This window comes from Drosophila mojavensis, unplaced genomic scaffold, assembly GCF_018153725.1.
Source record: "Drosophila mojavensis isolate 15081-1352.22 unplaced genomic scaffold, ASM1815372v1 contig_136, whole genome shotgun sequence".
In the NCBI taxonomy this organism is placed as follows: domain Eukaryota; kingdom Metazoa; phylum Arthropoda; class Insecta; order Diptera; family Drosophilidae; genus Drosophila; species Drosophila mojavensis.
Genome location: NW_025318667.1, coordinates 26,202,795 through 26,230,090, shown reverse-complemented (window position 1 = coordinate 26,230,090; position 27,296 = coordinate 26,202,795). Strand labels below are relative to the sequence as shown.

Below are 27,296 nucleotides of genomic sequence, written 5' to 3'. Positions count from 1 at the left end.
GACTAGGACTCGGTGGCTGTGGCTGTTGCTGTTGCTGTGGCAGGCGATTCGGATTCGTGCAACGTCTGGCACGCTCAATGCTTGCCGCATGCGGCGTGCGGCCTGCAGCATGCGGTTGCCATCATTTCATTTGATTTTTAACTGTCATCGACGGCAGTTCAGCGCACCAAACTCGCCCAACACACTTAACCCAGTCGGCTTAACAATCGCGAATAAACTATATTCTATATATATATATACGAAATATAAATTAACATCTATTTTTCCAAATTATTATATATAATAAATATACTTATATATGTTTTTTTTTATTGTTCAGTGAATGTGAGTTATAGACAAATAAAAAGCTTGCGCAATCGAAGATCAAGCGGTGAGAATATCAAGATATAGTTTATAAATCAAAAATATCAAATAGCACCTGACTATCAATGGATCTATCTGTCGATTGTTATACATGCGAGTGTACGAGAATTTGCCATAATACTATTTGAATAGTTCTTAACTGCAAACAGTAATTAAATTAATAATTATTCTTGCGTCGAACTGAATCAAGAATCTATTTAAAATGGGTTATACTTTATACGTACATATATCAAATAAATATATCAAATAACACATACCAAATTCATAATAAATAATTATTTTTAATTTGCTAATAGTTCATGATATAAACATCAAGATCTGGTATACTATTTTATGCATATATTTACTTATCTGTATAATAATGCTATTAAAATATTTATAATTATATTATTATCGGATTATATATTATCGGAACTATAATCTCAGCCAATGAGAGCATATCTCCCCATACAATACAGAATAAATTAAATAAGTATCTATCAAAATTTAGCTAAAATTATATTTTAAATGGATACTACTAGGAAATATACTATATATAATTTATTATAATTCAACTGATTTGAAGATCTTTCATAAAGGATCTACCCAATACTCAAAATGATAATATATAGTAAATACATATATATAAAATATATACATATACGTATAATCATTATACTATAATGTATTTAAAATATCCACGTATTCAGTTAAACTATTATTTTATAACTTTTTTTATAATTATGCATAAAAATACATTTTATGGGTATTCATATTACATTTATGTAACTTTATATATATCCATATCTATTATATCGTTTTAAACTTTCATAATGGATGAGTCCGTTAACAAAAGCTGATATTACCGTATATTGGCCATAAACATCGGGCGAGCTCTTAGCTCTAGTCTTTGAGTAGAGAAGAACAAACACAGATTATTTGTCAAATATTTTATATTTATCTAAATATTATTATTATATTTTTAGCTGCCAAATGAGGCATATCTAATAGCACCTGACTATCGTAAAGATAATTTCTTAAACTCTTCATTCATGCACCGTATTGAATCATGAGCTTGTAACTCCTAAAGGCCAGATAAAGCAGAATTTACCAACCAAAAAAGTAGGCTATACCTTTGGGAACGTTTTACACTTAAATGTCCCAGAAAACTAGAGATTTCGCATAGCCCGTTATTCCAAACCTAAAAGGCAAAATAAAGAAAAAATGTTCATCACTTTGACATACAATTTGAGATTCTGTAAAGTACAGAAAAATTGGGTGCTACTATACTAATTGTATGTGTTAGTCTCTACGAAAGCATGGAGTATTACTTGAGATAAACCAAAATCTTTGTGTTTTACCAAATCATCTGACGTGCTATTCTAGCTTCTAGTTTCAGATTTGTTATCTGATGGAGCACGCCGAAAGTCATTGGAAATCTAGAATCTGCTCATGATTAGCAAATGTCAGGAAATGATTAGGGCAAGACTCCTTAACGGTGCTCGACTCGGAAATACCTTAGACTCTGTTGGAGTCTTCTGTTGAATAGGTTTTGCTCAGCATTCGCTTATTATTTCAGAGCGTCAGAATAGATGATTATATGAATGTACATACTATATATTATTTTAGTATTTACATATACATCTTCATGTGGGTTTTTATGTAACTTTTTATTAACTTTTAGTATATCTAATTGAGTTAAAAGAGAAAAGGATGAGGATGTCCTCTACACTAATTGAAGCATGACTACTTTTCAAGGTATATATACCTTGTATACCTAAATATACCTCTTCAGCTGCAGTCGCTTGGAAAAGTAGGGTTTTCTGTATGCAAATTTTGCCATTTCTCTGTTGAAAATATCTTTTGAGTTTATCATAGGATTTTATTATAGGATTTCTATTGGAGCAAATCAAACTCCTAATCCTATTCCTATATACATATCCATTCATATCAAGTTATCCATTGCAGAGCTGTTAATGCCAAATTAGTGGGCTGGAGGACGACTCTAAGAGCTTAGCTTGTCCAATCAAACTCCAATCCTGTCGAGAGCGAAAACTCGAAGGGCCTTAGCCAAAATCCGATCCAAAATTCGAGAACAATACGTGCTAAATGCGAAGATTATTTGGGCATAATTCGTGACAATGCATGAAATGCAGTCAAGCAACAGGGATTGCAATGAATAGACACACGCACACACACACAGACAGACACATAGACAGACATCCTTTCGTTGTGGTTGGTCGCAAAAAAGGGTTCAAATCATATTCGATTAGGATAACGATGTGTTGGCTCACATGGCCATGGCCAGGACCTGCCCAATGCCAACAAATTGCGTGTGTGTGTGCCGGGCAGAGCTACCCACCCCCTCTATGAAAAAGAGGCGAGGCATGTCCTTAAGGTCCTGCGACACACTCGCACACATGCCACAGGAGCCACAAGTGGCACATTATTTTAATTCGCAGTCAAACGTTGTAGCATTTACACCAAACGACAACAGCAACAACAACTACAACAACAAGGACAGCACTTCAAATATGTGTGAGTGTGTGCGTGTGTGTGGACAGCAAACGGACAGGGGCAAGCGCTCTGTGCAAAAGTTGAAACACGCCAACAGCACTGCAAACTTAATTATAAACGCCCCATTTTGGGCCCCAGCCGAATGAATTTCTCAATTCAGTTAGACAATTTGAAATGCAGTTATTTGATCAGCTTTATGGGCGCTTAGGGTGCGTTGATTAAATCAGTTCAAAGTGGAACCCAATAGGTCCCAACTGGAGTTCAGACTTTAACCATGTATATTTCTATTTCATATGGGAAGCCGAAGGTCCCAGTTGCCGTGCCTAATTTTTAGGTTAGTTTTAATCTGACATTAATTCCAATCTAAAATAAATAAATCAGTAAATATAGAGCACAATTTGAGTGCAAAAAACCCTATATCAACTCATATATATAGAATATAACGCTAGATTTTACTGGAAAGGCGACCAAAATAAGCTGAATCGTGATTTGAAGAGACTTTTGCAAACTTTAGGTAAAATTGACAGAGAAAATAAAAAAAAATTAAAAAAAATAAAATAAGCTTTTCCGAATTACAAATTTTTCCGCTCTGACGAATAAGTCTGATCTGGCCCAAAATAAGCCAAAACGGCACCGCTGCTTATGTATACAATTTAATATATGTATTTCTTCAGTGCAATGTCCGTCTTGCTGTCCATCCATATGCCACTTCGTCCATCCATCTGACACTTGAAAATTGGAATATAATTTACAATTTTATCCATATGCCCATTAGAGGCGGGGTAGGTCGTAATACACTACATACCGAGCCGATACAACATTGCTCATTTCGATGGCAATGGCTCTCGAAGACTTTAAAGGGTCCCTTTTAGCCAAGGTGACTATCCGGGAATCCTCTCTTACGGTAGTTTTCCTCCGGGCACCCGGCTTCTGTTTATCTTTTTTTGGTTTTAGAGCATTTATAACGAAGTTCTCCGATCGTCCCATTAGTGAGGCAATGCATTTATAAGTTTTACCCTCTTCACGAAGCTTGAGAACGAGATTTCTCTCTTTAGCACTGCAGTGAGCTCCACGACCCATATAATTTTATTTAAATGTTGCAAATGAAAATTTTGATGCTTCAATCAAATTATATTCAATAAAAATACTACCTTTGCTTACTCAAAAACTATTTAATATTTTAATAATTTTTTGTTTAGTTAAACACACCTATTAATGTGTCTAGGTCAATTTTGAGGTAGAGAATGTATAACAGCCAAAACTTTTTAGCGAGTGAATTTTTTTGGGAGGATTTACCTATTTCCTTTTCAAATAGTGTGGCCATACTTAACAAAAAAAATGTCGTGCTGATAGATGTTGTCATACCGTAATTATTCTAAAATATGCTAGAATCTTTGGATCACACCTATTAATTTGACCATGAGTGTATATCCAGTATTTTAGGCTTGATATATTGAATATATTCGTATTGACAACTGAGGATCAAAGCTATATTTGTAATATATAAGTAATATATAACTATATATCCTCTGAAATTTCAGAAGTTTAGAATTCAATAATTGAGTAGCTATTGACTTCCTATCGATGATGCAGAAACAATTGTACGCCTCTTTGGGTACTTAGCATGTCGACAGATATTACATTGGACTCTCGAACGATCCTGATGCTGGAACGAATTGTGTTCGATAACCGAGGGTCCACTGTAAAACCAAAACATTTGACATTATTGGCGCGCTTCTCTTTGATTTATACCGCATAAAGAGCGATCTATCCATTAATAAAACGCGACTATGTGGTTGTATTTCCATCTAGATCACACCCATATTGATATATAGATTATTATGTGATCCATCAAAGCTTCGAACTGATTGAATATAACCATTTCAGCTTGATGCTTAGAGAGATTCGCCACTCGACAAGTTTCATTTTGTAGAAGTTGGGCTCTGGGTTATTAGCGCCCTGAGCTGAATTTAAGTAGCGCTGCACTCAGACGCAACCCCCTTGGTCTGCCTTGACCTCTCAACCCAACTGGCATCGCTCAGAGAACCAGCTATGGTTAGCTAAGCCATGTTTGATATGCTCGTAATTATGTTATCAAGGTTTCTTCCCTCAAGTGATGTTTAAGTGGGTGCATGTCTGTGTGCCTGTGTGTCTGTGTGTGTGTGTGTGTGTGTGTGTGTGTGAGCCCAGCTGAAGCGCAGTTCATTGAGGGTTGCCCACCAAAGGGGGTTGGTTTGATTTATGTCCAAGGTAGACGATATTTAGGCATATATCAATCAAAAACTGTGAAAACTGCAAAAGAGTGTGTGTGTGAGGCAGAGAGAGAGAGAGAGAGAGAGAGAGGCAGACAGTGAGAGAGAGAGAGGAAAATGGAGCGATAACTTTAAAATTCCAATTATATGCCAGAGATAATTATAATATATACAAAATTATATTTTGTAATCCATATATTCTTTCTTATTCTATATTCTTCTATTCTATATTCTATATTCTATATTCTATATTCTATATTCTATATTCTATATTCTATATTCTATATTCTATATTCTATATTCTATATTCTATATTCTATATTCTATATTCTATATTCTATATTCTATATTCTATATTCTATATTATATATTATATATTATATATTCTATATTCTATATTCTATATTATATATTCTATATTCTATATTCTATATTATATATTATATATTATATATTATATATTATATATTCTATATTCTATATTCTGTATTCTATATTCTATATTTTTACAAATAGGATCAGTTCCGCCTTATGGAACTAGTTCCTCAGCCGCCTATTAAAATGATTCTCAAAGAGTAATCCAGCAGCAGCTGTTAGCACAACGGCAGCAGCAACAACAAGCGGCAGCAGCAATAGTTGTTGCCGTCGAGCAGCAGCAGCAACAGCAACAACAGCAACAGTTGCTGCTCGCTTTAATTGTGGCTACGCAACTATGCAAAAGTTTTATTTTTGTTTGCCGCAACACAAACAGAACTCAAAGATGTTGCTGCTGCTCCTGCGGCTCCTGCTGCTGCTGCACTTTTGCCAGCTGGGCATTAATCTCAGCTGCAGACTTAACTGGCGCGCTCGCTTGGCCAAGTTTGTTGACGTGGCCATAAAAAAGTTGCCGCCAGCTGCTGATTGAATATTAAAATGCTGCTCGGCCAGCAGCAGCAGCAGCAGCGACAGAGGCAGCAGAGGAGCAGAGGAGCAGAGGCAGCAGCAGCAGCAGCAGGGCGAGACGCGGCCAATTAAAGCTCTGCCGCATCAATCAGTGCTTCAGCGGAAGGAGTAGGGGAGTTGGGAAGGAGTGGGATGTGGGGCGTGGCTACCCACGCCTTAATTAGCATAATCTAATTTCAACTTGGTCCGAAATGCGGCGCCTTCGGCAGCGCTGCCAAAAAAATGCAAATCGCCAAGCGACAGTTGAAAACTTTTATATATTTTTACAACCAAATGAAAAAACAATAAAAAATGTTTTATTAAAAGAAAGAGGAAGCGACAGCAGCAACAACAACAACAACAACAACAACAAGTTGGCAAAGCAACAGACGCGACAGCAGCAACAAAACTTTTGCTCCTTTTTTTGTTTGTTTTTTTTTTTTTTGTTTTCTGATGCGAAAATGAAAGAGCAACACGATGAGTGGATGTGATTGGGGGTGGGAATGGCAAGGGGGAAGAGTGGTGGGGGGAGGGGGCTTAGAATTGACAAGAACAGGATACAGGCAGAGGCAAACGTGTGGCTGGCACATCAACAGGCGCGGTGCGACAAGTGCCTCAACAGTTTGGCAGGCGAACAAAACAATTGAGTTTGTTTTCCTCTCTGTGTGTATGTGTGTGTGTGTGTGGCAAGTTGGGGTGCGATTCTCTCTGTGTGTGTGTGTGTGTGTGACAACCATTGAAACATTTAATTTTCTGGAATTTGGCGCGTCGTGTAAGCTTATTAACAGACTAAGCGCAAGTGGGTGTGCATATGTATGTGTGTGTGTACGTGTGTGTGTGTGTGTGTGTGTGTGTGTGTGTGTGTGCGTGTATTGAAGTGTTTTTATGCCGCTTGTTTTTCTATGCAAATTGGTAAAAGTGCGCCACAGAAAACACGTGCAGCAAATGCTGTAATCCACAGTCTAAAAAGAGAGAGATAGAGTTATATGTCTGTCTCTCTCTCTCTCTGTGAATCTCACTCTCTACCTGTGTGCGTGTCTGGGGCTTCTATTTCACACAGAATATCAGCACATATGTGCATCACAGCAGATTAGTTAGATTTGCTCCAGCTGTAGAACAATTGAGCTCAACTGTTAAGCGGCTGTGAAATTGATGCTGTTAATGTGACTTGAAAATCAACAGAGAAGAATTGAAAATCAAGAGATATGTGAAACATACATCTGTATATGTGAAATTGATGCTGTTTATATTGCATATTCAAAGAAATAAGGAAGTTTTATGGTAACTTGGGGGACAGGAATGTTAGCACAACGTTTATATAAACAGAAATGTTGATATGATCTTAACATAAATATAAATATTCGCGATATTTTAACATTTGTGTTCCTGTTATTATATTTAAAGGGGAAGCTAATGGGACTTTAACACTTTAAAAAATGTAAATGATATTTTAACAGAAATTTATACAGTGGATCCTTGGTTTAAAAACATCTCGGATCATACCGAGCACATTAACAGTCATTAACTGTTAACCGTAAATGTTAATGGTAAATGAAATTTTAAATATCAGATATTCTAATATAAATTGACAATAACTGCTATAAGCTTGATTGAATTTTGAAAACGAAAATATGATTGAAAGGGTAAAGACAAAAAGGAAGTTGGCAGAGTATAATGAACCTAGTATATTAAAGTAGACACGAGTCCAACTGGAACTAGATCTAGAATCCGAGTTGTCCTTTAATTCGTTGCTTCCTAGGCACACACAGACGCCCACAGTTGGCCAAATGGGAAATCATTTTTAATTGCCATTAAATGGAAAATGAAGAGCAGCCCCGACTCAACTGCAAGCCGCAATAAAAGGTACACAACTGTGGCCGAGGCTGTGGTGGGGGCAGGGGGCTGAGTGGCTGTTGCAGCAGATGGGCGTGCCACAGGACACAGTCGACGCAGTGAAGACGTTAACGAAGACAATGCAAATATGGACATAAATCTTGAACAACGTCTTATTCAAAAGTCAACAGCAGAGACAAAGAGAGAGAGAGAGAGAGAGCGGGGAGAGGGGAGAGAGAGAGACTGGACGAAACTTGAAAACAGCTTAAGACGATGCAAATGCTACGAGCAAACATATTTTTCAATTATATTAAATACTTGCTGATGTACAGGGAGTACGAATCCAAGAAATTCTCAGCAAACGTAATAAAGCCTTTAAGTTGAAGGCAATTGAGATTTGAAGTTGACTGAAGATCTACTAAATGAAGCCGATAAACTTTTTTTTGTAAAAGTTGTTATATTATATTAATAAGTTTGCTGCTATCTTTAGCTTAATCTAGCTCTAGCTAAAAATTAATAACAAAAATTCTAGGATGATCTATATTTATAGATTCTTTACTTTTATATTAATATTACTATTCTTTGATTTTTATACCCTGAACCCATTGAAAATGGGAAATCAGGGTATAATGGTTTTGTTAAAAGTATGTAACAGGCAGAAGGAGGCGTGGCAGACCCCACAAAGTATATATATTCTTGATCAGGGCGACGAGCGGAGTCGATTTGGCCCTGTCCGTCTGTCTGTCCGTCCGTCCGTCCGTCCGTCCGTATGTATGAACGCGTCGATCTCAGAAGATATAAGAGCTAGAGAAATTTTTTGTCCTAGGTCCGTGTATATCACGCGCATATCAAGTTTTTCTTTATATATCGATAACTACCCCCGATATTTTATTATCGATTAAAAACCTTATCGAAAGCTAGTTATTTAATTATATCTCCTACACCTTTAGAGCTAGAGCTTGCAAATTTTAAATGTAGACTTATATGTATTTTATATAATTTCGTTTTTTATCAAAATTTACCCCCCACCCTTATATCCACCCCCTCACCCTCACCTTTTTAAAAGGCGTATTTCAAGTACTAGAGACGTGTGCTTTGGAATGTACATACATTTTAACCATATGATTACGCTCTTAAAGTTTCATTAAGATTGTACGTCTAGAAATTAAACTGTACGTCTAGACTGATTAGAATATCAGATTAGAGGGTTCAGGGTATCTCCTAGTCGAGCAGTCTCGACTAGAGTCTTCTTACTTGTTTTTTTTTTTTTTTTTTTCAATATTCTATTTTAATCCAAGCCAATAAATTGCATAGCCAAAAGTTCTCGATTGCCGAAGAGAAACTTAGATTGATGAACGTTAAATTTAAAGTTGACAAAAGCTTTATTTACTATTTGCGATTCTTAATACAAAGTTGAATCTGTTTTAATGCGATTCAAACTTAAGATTCAGCTAGAGAATCTCAGCTAGTCCTAATATGAGTAGCTGTCATCTATATAAATATTGTCTATAGATATTATCATATAGTTGTAGAAGCTGCAGATTCTCTAGATCCATGCACATACATATGACTACGTACACACACATACACAAACATTGCGCATCATGATAGGATATTTAACCCATGAAGTTTATGAACCTTTAAGATCATTTTTAATATTATATATCATTCGACCAGCTGCAACAGCAATTCATTCCTGACTAAGTAAACTTTATTCTTGGATTAATCTTCAAGAGATAAAAATTCAAAATTTCCAAAATGTAGTCTAAGCTATCTTCATTTGGTGCATAGACGAGTATTATGCACTCGGCTATGCCCGACTGTTCCACTCACACCTAATCGCCTTTTTGGGTTTTTTTTGTTTGCTTGCAGCATTGAAAATATGAAGGATGGCAATGGCAGCGGCAGCAATGCCAACAGCAGCAACAGCAGCAGCAGCAACAACAGCAGCAGCAACAGCAACAACAACAACACGAATAATAATACCAGCAACAACAACAACAACAACAACAATGCTAGCAGTCCCAGCAGCAACAGCACAGCAACAGCCACGCCCACAACGGCACAGCAGGCAGCAGTAGCAGCAGCAGCCGCCCAGTCACTGCAGCAGCAACAGCAGCAGCCGCAGCAGCAACCATTGCCGCCGCGCAAGAGCAACATACACGAGCTGCGCAATCAGGACTACGTCAGCCGCTTGATGGCTGCCACGCCCCCATATTTGTACTCGGCGCCCGTTGGCCCTAACAACTATTTCTTCAGCGATATGCTGCGCTCGCTGGTGCAGACGCGCAACAATGAGACCGCGCGTGTATTGCAGCTGCAGCAGCAACAACAACAGCAACAGCAGCAGCAGCAGCAACACCAGCAGCAACAACAGCAGCAGGCGGCGTTGGTGCGACGCTCACGCAAACGCTCCTGGTCGCACAGACCTTACTACGAGCAGCTGCGCGAGCGGCGCGACGCCGAGGAGAAGCAGCAACAGCAACAGCAACAGCAGCAGCAGCAGCAGCAACATCAGCAACAGCAGCAGCAACATCTCCAACATCATCAGCAGCAGCAACAACAGCAGCAGCAGCAACTTGCAAACGCCGCAGCAACTGCTGCTAGCGCAACCGCTGAGAAGCCGCTCGAGCTGACTAACAAGACATCGGCCACGCCCACACTGACACCGACGCCCACAGCCACGCCGTACGGCTACAGCAAGCTGGAGACGAAGCCGCTAACAAAGGCCGCGCTGGGCGGCGCCGTGGACAGCGCGCTGGAGGAGAACGCAACGCCGGCAGCATCGCTGCCGCCACAGGATCTGGTGCTGCCGCCGCCGCCGCCCGTCTGGTATCCGCCGCTCTATGCGCCCTACGGTATCGACCCGCTGCACTTCTTCATCGATCTGCGCGTCTCCGGCCACATTTACGACCGCAAGAAGGAGAACCTGTCGCCGCTCTCGAACAGCAACAGCGGCGCTCTGCTGGCAGCCGAGGATGTAGCCACAGCTGGCGGCGGCCTGGCCAGCAGCAACAGCAACAGCAACAGCAATTTGCTGAGCAAGCAGCGCCACGGCTCCGCCTTCACTGTGCCCATACCCAAGTCAGCGCAGAACGATGCCATCAACTTGTCCGCCATTGGCGGCGGAGCAGGGGGTGGGGCAGGCGGCGGCAGCAGCAGCACCACCAGCTGCCCGGGCGTGGGTCCGCTGGGCAAATTCGAGCACTACGCCAAGTACTACGATCTCGGCGAGAGCAAGGAGAATCAGCCGGCAGCAGCGGCAGCCGCAGCAGCAGCAGCAGCCGCCGCTGCCGCCAACCTGTCCAAGTCTGGGGCCAGCTACATGCTGCAGCATCTGCCGCGGCTCTACAGCCAGTTTGCGGCCGCGGCTGCCGTGGGCGGCGACCTGGACACCAAGTCCGAATCGGCCTCGGCCTGTGCCACGGACCTCTGCGACGACGATTCCCTCGGCCGAGGCTCCAGCGACATGGCCGGCGCCCTGCTGGAGACCAACAGCCAGCAGCACGAGCGAGACATCGACGTCGAGATCATCGACTCCATCAAGTACCGCACGGACGGCGAGAGCAGCCGCTGCTCCAGCAACGATGAGGCGTCCGTCACCCAGATCGACTAGCTCCTCCCACTCTCACGTTGACCGAGCCGATGCGCATAATAATTGATAGTTCCAAATATATATATATGTATACTGAATATGTTCGAATCTCATGCGTTTCATTTCTCTGACTTCACATACAAATCTCAGTTTGTTCCTTCCTAGCGCTTTCATTGGGTATCTCCAATAGGTTTGCTCTCTCCTTCTCGTTTTCTTGCTTCCCTCTGCCTATCTCTTTATGTAGGTACTAGATTATCTGCCTCTCTTTTTCTCTACTTTTTCTCTACTAGAGAGAGAGTGAGAGAGAGAGAGGGAGAGAGAGAGAGATAGAGAGAGAGAGAGAGAGAGAGAGAGAGAGAGAGAGTTATATATACTATGTATATTCATATGTAGATATATACTTATTTGTTTCCCTTTCTTAATTTCTATCTCTCACTCTCTTTTTCTCTCGCATTTTGACCTCTAATTTCTCTCTTTGTTTCTCTCGTCCTCTTTCTTTTCTTTTCTTTTTTTTTTGTTTTTTTTCTTCGTACCTCTCAGCATCGTTTCCTTCCCTTCATTCTCTCACTCTCACTTAACGCCCATTCTCTATCTCTCTCCCTCTCTCTTTCCATGTATATTTATCTTTCACTCTATATCTACGTAGGTCTTTCGCTATATATCTCTCCTTTCCTCTTTCTATTTCTTTGTCTATTTCTCTCTCCCTCCCTCTTTCACTATTTCATTCCCTCACTATCTCAGCTTTTTTCTCTATATCGCTTTCTTCCTCTCCCTATTTCTCTCTTTCTCTCTCTCTCTCACTTTACTTCTACTCTCTATCTCCCCCCATGTATATTTAGCGATGTACTATAGTTCTTTCCCTCTCTCTCAGTTTCTTTCTCTATATCTCTATTTTCTTCTCTGTATTTCTTCATCTTTTTCTCTCCCCCTCTCTCTTTCACTCTATGTATCTCTTTCCGTCTCCGTTTCAGCTTCTTTCTCTATATCTCTGTCTTGCTTTCTCTCCCTGTCAACTTCTTCTCTAACTAACTCTAACTCCTCATCTACCCATCTCTCTTAGTCTCACTCCAATCCGCTTTTCCCATGCCGCCTTCATGCCATCTGAATCTATGAGAATCGCATAGAGAGACCAACAATGTAATGTTACATTTTACATACATTTTTTATGCGCTTTTAACTACTTTCCCCGCTGTAGTCCTTCCCCAGCTCCATTACGAGCAGACGAAAGTGAAATAAAATTTGCATATTTCGACTTTGATGAAGTTTCTGGTTGATTGTATTTCTCTGTTGTTGCTTAATTGACAACAGTTGCGGCTCCATCAGGCGTCTCCCTTTGCGGTTTATCCCCCTCCAACCACACACTCTCTCACTCTCTCTCTCTCTATCTCTCTCTCTCCTTGTGTCTCTTCCTTCCTTGAAGTATGCAGCGGCAAAAGCAATTTCATAAATCATTTGACGCCGTCGTCGTCGTCGTCGTCGTCGCCTGCCTCAAGGCATTTTTTAAATGTCGTCCTTGTCGTCGCGAATTGTCGTGCAGTCAGCCACGCCCCCATCCCCCGCCCGACTTCAGTTCGTGGCAACAAGACTGCGCCTCCGCCCCGCCCTCTTCCGCCCCATCGAGCAGCCTTGTCGCATTACACGCCTGACTACGCTTTGTGTAAATTAAAACTGCTGCCGGCTGACGCAGCCCCCTCCTCCTACCACACCCCCCCTCCCTCACCCTCCCGCTCAGGCCCCTTGACAAGCCCCAACCACCCGCATAGCCTGTTAGAGCTGCACTTGGCATAAGAATTGCCCGCGATTTTTCTCTTTCTCTCATTTTTTCGATTTTCATTTCCATTTTCTTTTTTTTCTGTTTGCTATGCACAGGATATTAATTTTTACACCATTCATTGATTTCGTTAGCGCTTAATGAACATGCACGATATTCGCCTCTTTTTTCGACAACTGGGCGTGGCAGTGGACCACTATACGACTGACCGACTGGACAACCGGACAACTGGACTGCCCCGTTTCCGTATCCGTTTCTGAGCTTTGGCATTGTCAATCCATTGAACCTGCTCGAAAATACCCCGTAAAAGAATGAAAGCAGTTTGGCATGACCTCTACCTAGACTCTATAGACTCCATATAGAGTAAAGCTAGCTTGGAGGTAAATTGAGACAGAGGAAGAGATGTGCACAATAGGAATAGCCTATAGAAAGATAGTTCTCAATTATATTTTGCGAAACTCTCATTACAGTATCTAATGGGATGGTCAAGTCTAGGCCCTTTCAGCTTTGGAAGTAGAAAAAACTAAGCCTGAGTGAGTCTAAGCTTATGAGATATATGGGATATTTCTATATGATCACACAGCAAAGCGAGAAGTGGAAAAATAATAAGGAAAGAGGAAGGAAAAGACAGAGAGGGACACATATAGAGAGAGTAATAGAGACACAGTGAGTAGAAAGAGGGACAGAGAGCGAGAGAGAGAAAAAATGAGACATGAACGGTAAAAGAAAGGGAACGAGTAAGCGAGAAGGAGAGAAAGACACAAAAAAGATAAAGAGAAAGCGAGAGAGAGGAAGAAAAAGAGGGGTCTAGAGAAGAGATGAAGAGAGATAGAGACAGCTAAATGACACATAAGTCAATCGATAGAGAGAAATGAAAAGAGAGATACAGAGAATTGATAAAGAAAGAGGCAGAGGCAGATATATTCTTCACTCTTTATCAGTGCTCTCACTCCTTTTCTTTTTGATCTCTTTCCCTCTTTTTGGGTCTATATATCTCTTCCTATTTCTCTCTAGATATATATGATTCTAATTATGTGAAAAAGGTTATAACAAGTATTGTAACTTATATATATTCGGGTACGTATTCGAAAAATATTTGTATTACTTAAAATTAAAAAAAATGAAATCGAGCATGTCTAAAGAAACTCAAACTTTAGTCTAACTTCAACCATTTATAAATACATATAATAAATATAGTTCATAAAGTATTACATATATATTTTTTATCATTCATGTGTTATCATGAATATATCAGATATGATATGAAAATAGATATGATGTATCACATGTCTAAGATTATATCGTTTTATTGCATGTCTTATATAGATATATCTGATCTGTCACTTGTCATTCGTAGGGTATGTCTGTCTCATATAGTATAATATATACTCAACATATTTATATGTCTGTCTTGCATATAATCTTTGTTTCCTAGTTGTTGTTGTTGTTGTTGCTGCTGATGTTTTTATTTTGCAAAATTGAAATATATGAATTTGCATGAGTTTGCAAATTGGCTGCACCACAAACAGCCCCGCCCCCAAACGCCCCCCATGCGCAACCGCAAAGAGCGTTGAGGCAGAAAAACTGCACTGCCAGCCAATCAGAGACGGAAAAAAGACAAAAAACACACACACACACACACCAAAACCAAAATAAAAAGTAGAAAAAAAAGAAAAGAAAAATCGAAATAAATATGAGCACAACTAGGAGCACTGCAATCGGATGTAAACGACTGCATAATACCCTACAAACTTTATAAAATTTATTATTATCTATAATGCGAACAGCTGAATATATACTCTATATACCCCATTTAAAAGTCTTATTGACAAGTAAGTAGAAAATATCATCTGGTCACATACATATATCATATTATTCTGGAACAATGAAACAGGTTATTGCAATCTTTGACGGATGCTTCATAAAAATCCATATGAAACAATATTTTACACCAGATTTTCTATAGAGCAGAAGATTCCGACGCTTATGGGCAAATCCCAAAGAAGAGTATTAGATTATTTAAATGAAACGAACAACAGAATTATAGGTCTTATGATATAAATAAATGATAAAATATAAAATAGAAATAGAATAGAATTTTCAAATATAAAATAGAAACGGAATATTGAGGACAACTATATACAACTTCTAGTATTCTAATATTTCAAAGAAAGTCTCAAAAGAGAAAACCCAAAGATCAAATGAGAGTGCTGTGAGCGGGAGGGGCAGGGTATACCTGACTAGGGTATACCCTGATTCCTGCGCGCAGAAGCCATTCCAATCATTCCACACTTTCTTATGCACACAAACACACATACATGCATATACACATGTGTGTGGAATGCCTTACTATGGTAAATGAATTTTGAGCTAGCCCATGTACTAGGTACAACTTCTTAATCGAATCGCGATCCAGATATCTAGTTCTACTATATGAAATATAATTTGGGTGGCCAGAAGAAAGATATTCAAAATTGGTCTATTCACGGGAGTAAATATGCAATCCCTAGTTTTAAATAACTGACTCCAATGAACGACTACTATCCGATCGCATGAACATGGGATGAATTATTCTTATGATACAATGTCAGGTTTCAATTTTTAGGAAGAACCAAAAAAAACCATCGAATTTTAGCTCGTATTTTATGATATATTCAGAAGCTATCATGTAAATAATATAATATATAACCAGGTGTACGACTACTAATAAGCTCTTTCCAACTGTGTTACCAACTGACGAAGTCGCGCATGAACGTATGTACATACATATATAATGCAAAAGGATACTGATTACGAAAACTAAAGATCTAGATATTAGATACAGTATGGATATAGAATAGATGAAGCCCATTTCTCGGATCTGCTTACAAGACTTCACTTTCAGTGGACTACACCACTCACTGCCAGCTGCCACCTGCATATATCGATATTTCGATAGCATATAGCCGATATATCCTTTACATAGCCGATGGCAACAGAGATGTCCTCTTCTATACACTAGCTAAGCATTATTCTCTCTCTCTTTCTTAGGAATCACTACCAAGTGGCAAAGCCTTTCAACCTGTGGTCGTGGGCGTGGTCAGACGCGAATATACTCGTAGTGCCAAGCAAAACGAATATGCCTCACGTGCTGAACGAACAGAGCATCTGTGATGCATAAAGTGTTCAGATTCGCGTACAGCTTGCGGCCCAAACAAAAGCGTCGATAAATAGCGATGCAACAAAAAAGAAAACTGTGAAAAAATGTAACAAATAATCGACTTGTTTGATTTACGAGCAAACTCACAAATTGGGGGCGGTGGCAGATCGCATCATTGTGGCATAATCGCAATCAAAATAAGTAGCTGACTGCTGGCTATACCCAGCCCCAGCCCCCATCCTCGTCACAGTCCCAATCCCAATCCCAGCCTCCAGCATTAAGGGAAATTGAAATTCAACCTAATTGCGGGAAATTTACAACGCAACTTAACAGCTGACAGATTTCGGCTTTCGCTTGGGGTTTTTGTTTGCATCAGCAGCAGTGGGAGAGGGCGGAGGGAAGGTGGGAGTGGGAGTGGAAGCTGTCTTTGTGAATGGTTTTATTTTTTTACAGTAAGCGAAAGAGCATATTGGCTCGTTTAATGCATTTGGTTGTCTCTTGATATGTGGGCTCTATGCACTCGTATATATCCTAGCTAAAATAGTTCATATATAACTAAAGCCAAAACCGGGTAACTTTCTCCAGTTCTTCGGCAGAAACTCTTATGTTGAGCAATGTAATATATTCTCATAAATATGTTATATACAACATATTTGTCAACTTTTTTTTTTTCATATAACAAAATGTCTATCTAAAAATGTGAAAGGTGCAAATATCTAGAATCTATCTAAAGGACAAGCTGTAAATTATGTAAATTTTCGATTTAGTGGAGTACAAACTATCGAGACTCGACTGTATAACAAGAACATGACTATGTGTATTTAAAAGAAGAAGTTAATAATGCCCTAAACAATAGTAAAATACGGAGTATTTGCCAGTCATATAACAAAATCTTTAAAGTATTGTATAAGAAGAAAGACAATAAGTTCAAACCAATACTCCTTGAACAGCAGTAAGAGACAGGGTATCTGCTAGTCTTGTAACAGACAATTGAAAGTATTATGCAAGAAAAATAAGACTTATATGCATGTATCTAAAAGACAGAAAAAACACAACTTTTTTTCTTAGCTAACACAGGGTATCTGCTATTCAAGTGACTCGTGGCACTAATGTGAACGAGCATCAGACAGTCGATTGCGCCCGACTGCAACACTCTAACTTTACTTTTATCATTTTTTTTCTTTGGGGGTGGGGGAGGGTATTCATAAATCTTGGCAGACGCTCATAATTCATGCAGCACTCGACGATTGGCAGGCCCGATGGGCGGAGGCATTCGGTTGGGGTTTGGGCACTTTCTTGGCAATAAGCTCAACTTGCTTTCTTACCAATGACAACGAGCAGCAGCCAATGACAAGCAGAGTGAAAAAGAAAACCAACCAACAGTTGGGGGTGGGGCGTTAAGGGTTAGGGCATTTCATGAAGAGGGTGGGCGTGTGGCGGTGAGGGGGATGGAGCTTAGTTGAGCAAACAATGCAAAAAAACATTTCTATGCTCTGGCCATATTTCTTCCGACGGTTGACAAGTTGTAAAGTGCATAATGACAGCTTAAAGCACGATACCAACGATTGATATATTTCTTTATTCATGACGGATTTTCTTGCAATCATTTTTTTTTTTTTTTTTTTTTGAATTGTTTTTTACATAGCAACAATGTATACAATTTATTCAGATTAAATTCATCAAAGGTGTTTACATACATACCAGGATATCATAATATAATATGTCTAGTTCGATAAGCATTATATTCTACTTGACAACGAATAAAATATAATAAAACGAATTCAAAATTTATTACGCGCCCACAAAATAAATTTGAGAGACGCCATCTATCGACGCGATTGCTTTCGGCACCATCTAGTGAATACCTACTCTCGGGAACGCCATCTAGCGAGCATTTGCACATAGTTCTGTTTTTACGCCACGGCTGCAACGACCAACATTATCGGCACTGCGTTGCTCAGCTATCGATAAGCTTTGGCGCTATTTTCTGCAAATCAAAGAGCTGTTCGCACCACTAGTGTTAACCGTTATTGAGGCAACTTTTTGCCAACTCATTTTATTCGAAATAGTTGTATTCAGTGAATTGTCGCCATGTATTTGTCTCTTATTATTTCCATATTGTTCAACTGTATGCGCCTCGCTCTAAGCGCCATCGACGACGACTGCCCATCGCTGGCAAATGGTGACAACTTGTCGCAGACGCAGTTGCTCGATCGCCTAACACATGGCTGTCGTTATGATCGCCTGGAGCGTCCCGTTACTTACACAGAAGATGGGGCACGTCTGCCGGTGGATGTGTACATGCGCGCCTATATCTATTTTGTGCAGAATCTGGAGGCACACGATTTGCAGTTCAAAATATTTGCGTTGCTGCAAATGCGCTACTTGGATCCCCGTCTAAATTTCCGCCACGTGGCACCCAAACGCTTACAGCCCATTTTGGGGGAGCAGCAGTTGCGCGACAACATCTGGCTGCCACACATATTTCTGGCCAACGAGCGTGACTCCAGTATTTTGGGCAAGTCATTCAATCTCTGCTTACTATTTTTTTCTAGGATAATGAAGTTCTATAAAATTATAATAGGTACCAAGGAGAAGGATATATTGACATCCATATCGCCGGATGGAACTGTCATTGTCTCGTCGCGCATCAAGGCAACACTCTATTGCTGGCTAAATCTCAAGAAATTTCCATTCGATGAGCAGTACTGCTCCACAGTCCTGGAAAGCTGGATGTACAACACATCAGAGCTGGTGCTGCATTGGGAACAAAGGCGGCCCATTACATACGACCCGGCATTGCACTTAACCGAATTCCTCCTGCAGCGCTCCTGGTCCAATGAGACGGTGATTAATGCAGACTTGAGCGACTTGCGTCACGGCGCCTTTGCCGGCAATTATAGCTCGCTGAGCTTCACGGTTCACCTGACGCGCGTTGTAGGCTTCTACTTGATGGACTACTTTTTGCCCTCGATGCTGATTGTGGCTATTTCGTGGGTATCTTTCTGGCTGCAAGCGGATCAGGCGCCACCTCGCATTACCCTGGGCACCAGTACCATGTTGACATTCATAACACTGGCCTCGGCACAAGGTGACGTAGTTTAATAATTTACTAATTATTTTCAATTGTTTGAGCTCTTGCGTTGACATACAGGCAAAACCCTGCCGAAGGTTAGCTATATAAAAGTGTCGGAGGTTTGGTTTCTGGGCTGCACGATCTTCATATTCGGGAGCATGCTGGAATTTGCTTTTGTCAATACCATTTGGCGGCGCAAACGCAACGTGCCCGTCCGGAAGCTCAATAGCCGACATATTCTTAAGTCGACGCTCTCACCGCATTTGCTGCGTAGGCGAAGTCACGCCCGGTCGCGCTCCTTTTCGGGTATTTTGCGGCAAATGGAGAACAGCTCGCTGGGCGGCAATCAGCCGTTTAATAATTATTTGACTGTCAATTTGCCAATCACGACTATAACAGAGGGCCAAGTGATGAACCAGAATTCAGATCGCAAGCGCAAGGGCAGTCTCGATATGCTCAGCAGCGGCACCACAAATCGCAGGCTGGACGTAAACTTTGTTGAAAGTGCTTTGGGTGCTGCTGCTTCGACGGCTACTGCGTCGGTTTCCAATGCAGTCAGCATGGATCTTCCCGATTTTAGTAGCAATAATAATTTGTTGGGCGAGGAGTTTAGCCATGAGGAACAGATTGCTTCCACTGGTTGGACAACGCTTACACCACAAGAAATAGCCATATGGATTGATAATCGAGCTCGTTTTATGTTTCCGTTAGCATTTTTAGCATTTAATGTGTTCTTTTGGTCGTTCGTTTATTGCATTTAATTCGATGTGTCGTTATTTCTATTTAAACACCAAATTGTATGTTTGTTAGCGATTTTTATTTCTATATTCGTTTGATTAAATTTTACTTGTTTCAAATTCAAATACCGCGCTCTAATTGTACAGCACTTGAATCCAGTGTTGGCTAACTAGAAATATCTTTTTATTCGTTCTGTGAACAGAGATGACAGCTTGTTTGTCTATAGCGTTGCGCAGTGTGTTAAAGCAGTGCAGCTATAGTGTCGACTGGCTTCATTTTTTTTTTCTCAAGCGTACACACACAACTAAACAATAACATCGGGGGCCCCAAAAACGCTCGTTCGCTCGCGACCGACGACGACGGACGAAAAACCTTCGTCGTGTGAATGGTAAATGAAAAAAAAAGAAAAAAAGTAAAGTGCAATTTTAACCCTACGCCAAAATAAAAAGGAGAAAAAAAACTGCATAGAAATTAAGCAACAAAAACATCGCAAGCGAGTGCAAGTGGCAAACATAAACAACAGCAAGAACAAGAACTAAACAAACGCAGATCGCTGTCTCTGTGTGCGTGCGCTAACGTGTGTGTGTGTGTGTGTGTGTGCGTGTATGTGTGTTACACTGTGTTGTTATTGCATCGGTTAAAAAAAGAACACAAGGTAATTAAAGCTTTTCGGATGCGTGTAAATGCTAACCGGTAAAGTTAGCCGATCCCACTCCCCTTGCCGCTACATGCGCTTCGTCAAACAAAAACAACAGAAGCAGCAGCAGACGCCGCATCAGCAGCAGAAGAAACAATAACAATACCGCAAGACGCAGCGAGCACGTTGTCCTGCCCCTGCCCCTACCGCCAAACTGGAGCAGAGCCATGGACACCATTTGTAGGCTGTGTTTTCAGACAGCAACGGTAAGTGCAAGAAAGAGTTCAAAGCGTAACTAATAAATTCACACATACACATGCACATGCACAGGCATACGTATGCATGTGTGTATATTTAGTTAGCGGGCGCAACAAGCAACGCACTTTTTATGTGTGTGTAGTTTGTTATTTCTATTGATTTTTTGTCTCTTTTTGTTTTGTGCAGTAGGGGGGGGCGACACGATAAAATTTGAATTTGTGCGCGGATTTTGCACTGGTGCTGCCACTGCCGCTGCCGCTTCATTTTGTAGCTGTTAGCGCTGGTGCTGCTTCTGCTGCACCATCGTCGGCAATTGGGTGGGGGTTGAAAAGCGCGCGCAGAACACGGCGCGACCCTAAAGGCAAAAGTTTAGCTCGCGCACACGCATACAAACACAGTCACACACTCACACTCACATACCTAAATGTATCTATGCCTGTATATAGAGCATATGTGTGCGTGTGCTTTGTTACCTCCCTGCCCGCTGTGCCCACAACTATTGCGGTCGTTTATTTTTAGCCAACTCAGCCAAAGTTGCTGAAGCCGCCAACTTGAAAATAAAATAAAAATTAAATAAAACAAAACATATAAAAAAATTTGTACATATATAAATATACATATATTTGTACATATGTATGTATATTGAAAAAAATATATATTTTTACATTTCGTTTGTGCGCTGCTTTTCATTCGACTCCTTTTCAACAAGAGCACAAAACGAAATAATATGAAATAAAACAAAATGACAAAAATTCCGCCAAGATTACAGCGGCGTACACTGCAAGGGGTACAAGTTCGTCGTTCAGGTGCAGATGTCCGTCCTCATCACAGACAAAGCCCAGCTTTAAGGTGCGGTACAAAGCAATGTGCATATGCGCACACTTACACAGAAATGCTTGCATACTGACACATACAAATTTGTGATCGGTAGCAACAATTGTTGCTGTAAGCGTAGCTTTCTGACGTCACGTTGGTGATACCCCGTGCAACGACGCCACTGTGTCGTTCACAGCAAAACAAAACAAAAACGAAAGAATAACAACGCTGTAGTCGGAAAAAAAAACATGAAATGAAAACAACAAACCAACGCTGTCGTCAGTGTATGTATGTGTGTATGTATGTATGTGTTGTTATTATTGTTTGGTGCTGGCATTTCTGGGCGCACGTGTGTGTGTATATAATAATATATAAATACATATGTAATAGTATGTATGTATGTAGTATATATGTGTGTATGTACATCTGAATGCGAGAGCTCCTTGGTTGTTATTATTAGGAGATGATGATGGAGGGGGAGCAGTGGAGTCTGCCTAAAAAAAAAAAAAAGTCAGCTTTATTATGTATCATATTTTTTTTAGATTTTTGCTTTTTTGTTTTTTTACCAACACACTTTCTTTTTTGCTTTTCAAACGTACACGCCAATTGGAGTCTCATTTCTAATGATCTCTTCTTTATTTCTGTTTCTCTTCGCTCTAATTACAGTTATTCCAAGTGCCCGGCTATAGCATACCCACGTGCGTGCGCTGCTCAGAACAGTTGACAAACAATTCGAGCTTCCATCAAGCGGTGCGAGTGCAGGACGGCGCAGCCGCTTCTGTAGCGGCCGCTGCAGTAGCCGCTGCTGCTGCCGCATCAACAGTAGCTAGCGAGAGCGACACGGTGGCGGCACAGCTGACAAACGGCAGCGCTGTAGCTGCTGTGCTGCAGCTGCAGCAACAGCAACAACAGCAACAACAGCAGCAACAGCAGCAGCAGCAACAACAGCAACAACAACAGCAGCAACAACCACAACCACAATTGCAATCATCAAGTTCTTCCGAGAATCTACAATCGCAGGACGATTCTGAAGATGTAAGTTTAAATAGAAGAGCGAGAGTGAGTGCAGGAGAGAGCGCGCGCTAATAGAATTGCACAGTGGCAACAGTGTTGAATAACGGCACAAGCACGCACACACACTCACAAAATAACTGCAATATTCCTGGCGTTGCACTTGTCCATTGCTGTGTTGTTATTGTTTTTTTCTTTTTTTCCCCTACACTGCAGATTACACTAGCAGTGAATACATGTATATGTATGTACACATGTACATATATACACATCCATGTATGTTTTAAAATATATATATAAGTATATATATATATATATATATATATATACATGTACATATGTACATTCATAGTTCGTTTCCTTCTTCTTTTGCTTGCTTCTTCTTCTTCTTCTTTATGCCTTGCTTGTGCCTTGCCTTTCTTTTTCACACCGCTGCAATGAGAATATTGGCAACAGCAGCAACAACATCAACAGAAAATGCCCTACATATTTTCTGTATGCGTATTCGGGCGTAACAAGTGACAATAGACGACATTGTGCTGGAGATCTATTGTCTGAACATTGTTATTAATTTTGTGTTATTTAACTTGTGTAAACATATATTCGTATATATGCATTACTGTAGTTTCTGATAAACTGTCTTCTAATCAGCTGATTACGGCATTTTGTTGGTATTCAAGAACTAAATGCTTGAATGCAGGGTATGAGCACTTCGTCATCACCGACTCTTGTCCGTTTCTTTCTTTATTTTTTTTTTCTTTTTGTGTTGCCTTTATTTTTATTTTGTTTTGTTTTTTTTTTTTTTTTTTTTTTTTTTTTTGCTTTTTTTTATTTCATTAATATCTGCGCTGTTTGCTTGCCTTTTTCTTGCTTTGCTTTTCACGACGGCAGCGGCAGCAGCGGCAACAACAACGACAACGACAGCAACGTCAGAAGCAACTGCGACGCCAACGTCGACTGCACGACGTTTTTGTGCGCTGTGTAAAGCGAAAAAAATTCATTTTCAGTTGACGCTTTTGTGTGGGTGTGCGTGGCACGCAAAAAAAAAAAAAAAAAAAAAGCAATACACAATTTAGAAAAAATTTATACATTTGCAATTAACAAATACTTCTCAAGTCGCAAGAAATTTGCGCATAGAACTTAATTCGCTGCCATTTTGACCGACAGCTTGTTGAGCGTAAGTTAGTTCAGCCTCTCTGGCTACATGTGTGCTTGTGTGTGCCTGTGTGTCCCTGTGCGTGAGTGAGTGTGACACTTGCAATTAGCAGAGCTTCAAAGCTCTCAACACCAAATTCAACACTAACCGTCTCGCTTCCGCTCTCGCTCTCATTTGACACAGGTGGATCTGATATTCAACGAGGAGGGCTCATGCCCGCTGTGCAACAAAACCTTCTCGCGTAAATCCTCGCTCATGACGCACATACGCAATCATTCGGCTGAGCGCAAATTTGTGTGCAGCTACTGCCACAAAGGTGAGTACAACAACAACAACAAAAACAACAACAACAACAACCCAGTTCATCTGTTCAAGCCGAGCGCAAAGCTTTATTCAAGTCAAAACATACGGTGATCATTCAATATAGAAGCCAAATTGTTCAGACAACTATATAATAAATATGTATGCATACATACATATGCAGTATAAAATATGTATATACACGTACATACACACAGACATACATATGTACACTCATACATGCATATAAATCCTAAAATTTTTGTTTTATATTTAAAACTGTGCCGATAAGAATATTTACACACATACATTTTGTTGTTGTTCTTTTTAAAATAAATAAATAAATAAAATGTTATAAGCTTTAAAATAGGTTATATCTTAATAAAAGTGGGAATCGGGCTAAAATGTTTTTTTTTTTTTTTTAATTTTAGTGCTATATATATTGTATTATATTCTTGATATAACTTCTATCAGACTAAGCAAATTCCGTATCATTAGAACCAGCATTCACTGTAAATTTGATATAGTATTGATTGAAGAACAGCTACATATAATCTCTGCATCTTCTCTCTTTCTCGGTCTTTTTGTCTTTTCTCTCTCTCTCTCTCTCTCACACACACACTCTCAACCTCTGTAGGCTTCACGCAAGCCGCAAATTTGCGCAATCACGAACGCATACACACAAATGATCGGCCGTATCAGTGCGTGGACTGCGGCAAGACCTTCACTCAAATCACAAATCTTAATAATCATCGACGCCTCCACACCGGGGAGCGTCCCTTTGTGTGCAATGAGCCGGAGTGTGGACGCAGCTTTGCGCAGGTGAGTAGCCCGGCAAATCTATAATTGATAGTCATTAACCTATTTGCTTTGGCCGTTTACCCTGGCAGGTGACCAATCTGAACAATCACATGAAGTCGCATCACAAAGTGCAGCAGTACTGCTGCAACGTGTGCAGCAAGAAGTTCACGCAGGTCACCTCACTGAACCAGCATCTGCAGGCGCACGCCGGCGTCACCGGCTACTATTGTCCGCGGTGTCCGGAGAAGAACTTCAAGCTGCAGTCGCAGCTGCATACGCACATGAAGACGCATGGCTTGGCCTTTCCCTATGAGTGCAGCAAGTGCGATGAGAAATTTCTGCAGCAGTCGCATTTGGATCAGCATCTGAAGATGCACGACGAGTTCAAGTTCAAGTGCGATATATGCCCCAGCAGCTTTAACCAGGAGTCGTTGCTCAAGAAGCATGTGCAACGCCATGTGGAGGGTCGCTACCTGAACTGCCCGGTGGCCAATTGTGCCGAATCCTTTGCAGTGCGCCAGCATCTATCGAAACACTTGCTCACCAATCATTCGCATCACGAGCTGCCGCCGCCGAAGCGCTCCAAGAAGACGATCACGCTGCAGTCGCCCCAGCAGCCGCTGGCGATGATCGGACAGCCTCTATCGCTGCAGCACACGACAGGGCAGCGTAAGTGCACTTAGCGTAGTAAAATCAGACGACATTTAAATACCCTGTAAATGCGAGGCATGTCTGTTTGGGTCTCCAATTGACAAAGTCACTATTAATTTAAATGAATTTACTTAGATATATTTAATGCATACGAAAATATTAATTTATTTTTGTTTTGCAGGTGGCAGACCGCCCAAAAACAAGAATAAGACCTCACTGGCAGCCACGGCAATTAAAATAGAGATCAATGAGCCGTTGCATAGCCAGCACATCATCAGCAGTGCCAGCGGCCTTTCCATACACCAGCAGATCAATCAGCATATGCAACAGCAGCAGCAACAGCAACAACAGCAGCAACAACAGCAACAACAACAACAACAGCAGCAGCAGCAGCAACAGCAGCAGCAGCACCTTCATCTGCCCATGGGTCAGGCGGTCAAGGCGCGCTTTATACCCACTAAATAGAAATTAGTTAGACGCGGCGTGCGTGAGCGAGATAAAGAGAGAAAAAAGAAAGCGAATGAGTGAGAGTGAGAGATAGAAGAAGAGAAAGAGATAGAAATACAGATGTAGCTAGCTACTCAGTGGCGTTTTCGATCGATCTGGCGTGGCTCCACGCCCTCCCCTGCCCCTTATCCTAAACCCCAGCTCAGCTCTAGCAATAGTTAAAATACAAAAAATAATAAGACTAGTTTTCAACAATATGCATCACATATCCTTCAAGCACATACATAGCCAAGCATACATATTTACACACAAACATACGATACATAACCAATATGCAAATTATGTTAGCCGATAACCGATACTAATAGGGAAAAAATAGAAACCGATAACCGAGTAAATTAATTGCACAAGTGATGGCACCCCCCGCACACACAGACGCCATCTGGCGGCGGCGGCGCGCATCGGCTGAGGCTGCTGGTTCGGTTTAGTCGGCTCCTCGCGCATGACGTGACGGACGCCGCAGCTCTTGCGCCAATTGCGGCTGTCAGCTGGACGCCTGCGCCTAGCGCCCGTTCCGTCACTTAAACAAATCAAACCAAATATTTAAATCAAGAATCAAAGCAATATTTAAACCGTTTTTAAGCAAAGAAGACAGACTAAAAAATTTATACATACATACATACATGCATACATCATTAGGCAGCAGAGATCATTGGGCAGCACCAGACGAGCGGAACGTAACGTATCGTCGCACGCATCGTCACGTCACTTAATGTAACGTAACGTTAAGCAACAACCAACAATTGTAACTTAAATCGAATTAAAATTTAATAATTAAGTGTAAAGATGTAACAAGCAAGCAAAACAAAGTAAAAGTGCATAAACAAATTCAAATTGAAAAGAAGAAACACGCAAAAAAAAATGAATATAAAAAAAAAAAAAAAAAAACGAAAAATACTTACAATTACAAGTAATTACGTATAAATAAATCCATTTAATTTGATATGTATTTTAAGCAATTAGTTTAAGTGTTTT

The 27,296-nt window shown here is 40.6% G+C and overlaps 3 protein-coding genes across 4 annotated transcripts; all 3 read left to right on the top strand.

The window, feature by feature from the left end:
* Window positions 1-10,062: 10,062 nt before the first annotated feature.
* Window positions 10,063-11,481, top strand: LOC6584757. The gene is made up of 3 exons (XM_032732213.1): window positions 10,063-10,173; window positions 10,510-11,081; window positions 11,187-11,481. The coding sequence occupies exons 1-3, from the start codon at window positions 10,063-10,065 to the stop codon at window positions 11,479-11,481; spliced, it is 978 nt and encodes a 325-aa protein (XP_032588104.1).
* A 6,684-nt stretch (window positions 11,482-18,165) lies between these two features.
* On the top strand, window positions 18,166-20,309 carry LOC6584756 (pH-sensitive chloride channel 2). Its single transcript, XM_002010362.4, has 3 exons — window positions 18,166-18,888; window positions 18,955-19,461; window positions 19,525-20,309. The coding sequence occupies exons 1-3, from the start codon at window positions 18,462-18,464 to the stop codon at window positions 20,205-20,207; spliced, it is 1,617 nt and encodes a 538-aa protein (XP_002010398.1). The 5' UTR covers window positions 18,166-18,461; the 3' UTR covers window positions 20,208-20,309.
* Window positions 20,310-20,483: 174 nt separating this feature from the next.
* Window positions 20,484-26,946, top strand: LOC6584755 (zinc finger protein 239). Of its 2 annotated transcripts, XM_002010361.4 has the most exons (6): window positions 20,484-21,087; window positions 22,562-22,930; window positions 24,246-24,378; window positions 25,000-25,184; window positions 25,253-25,832; window positions 25,996-26,946. In XM_002010361.4, the coding sequence occupies exons 1-6, from the start codon at window positions 21,049-21,051 to the stop codon at window positions 26,277-26,279; spliced, it is 1,590 nt and encodes a 529-aa protein (XP_002010397.1). In that variant the 5' UTR covers window positions 20,484-21,048; the 3' UTR covers window positions 26,280-26,946. The 2 variants fall into 2 exon arrangements, with proteins under 2 accessions (XP_002010397.1, XP_015016720.1); XM_015161234.3 differs by lacking the exons at window positions 20,484-21,087; window positions 22,562-22,930 and adding an exon at window positions 23,949-24,083.
* Window positions 26,947-27,296: the final 350 nt, after the last annotated feature.

What these genes read in the sequence shown, in the direction of transcription:
- LOC6584757 (XM_032732213.1), top strand. Translation starts at nt 10,063, where the DNA reads ATGGCTGCCACGCCCCCATATTTGTACTCGGCGCCCGTTGGCCCTAAC. An exon ending in GCAACAATGAGACCGCGCGT is followed by an intron (nt 10,174 to 10,509) that starts GTATTGCAGCTG and finishes CTGACTAACAAG; the next exon opens with ACATCGGCCACGCCCACACT. An exon ending in AAATTCGAGCACTACGCCAA is followed by an intron (nt 11,082 to 11,186) that starts GTACTACGATCT and finishes GTCTGGGGCCAG; the next exon opens with CTACATGCTGCAGCATCTGC.
- LOC6584756 (XM_002010362.4), top strand. Translation starts at nt 18,462, where the DNA reads ATGTATTTGTCTCTTATTATTTCCATATTGTTCAACTGTATGCGCCTC. An exon ending in GCGTGACTCCAGTATTTTGG is followed by an intron (nt 18,889 to 18,954) that starts GCAAGTCATTCA and finishes AAATTATAATAG; the next exon opens with GTACCAAGGAGAAGGATATA. An exon ending in AACACTGGCCTCGGCACAAG is followed by an intron (nt 19,462 to 19,524) that starts GTGACGTAGTTT and finishes GTTGACATACAG; the next exon opens with GCAAAACCCTGCCGAAGGTT.
- LOC6584755 (XM_002010361.4), top strand. Translation starts at nt 21,049, where the DNA reads ATGGACACCATTTGTAGGCTGTGTTTTCAGACAGCAACG. An exon ending in TGTGTTTTCAGACAGCAACG is followed by an intron (nt 21,088 to 22,561) that starts GTAAGTGCAAGA and finishes CTCTAATTACAG; the next exon opens with TTATTCCAAGTGCCCGGCTA. An exon ending in GTGGACGCAGCTTTGCGCAG is followed by an intron (nt 25,185 to 25,252) that starts GTGAGTAGCCCG and finishes TTACCCTGGCAG; the next exon opens with GTGACCAATCTGAACAATCA.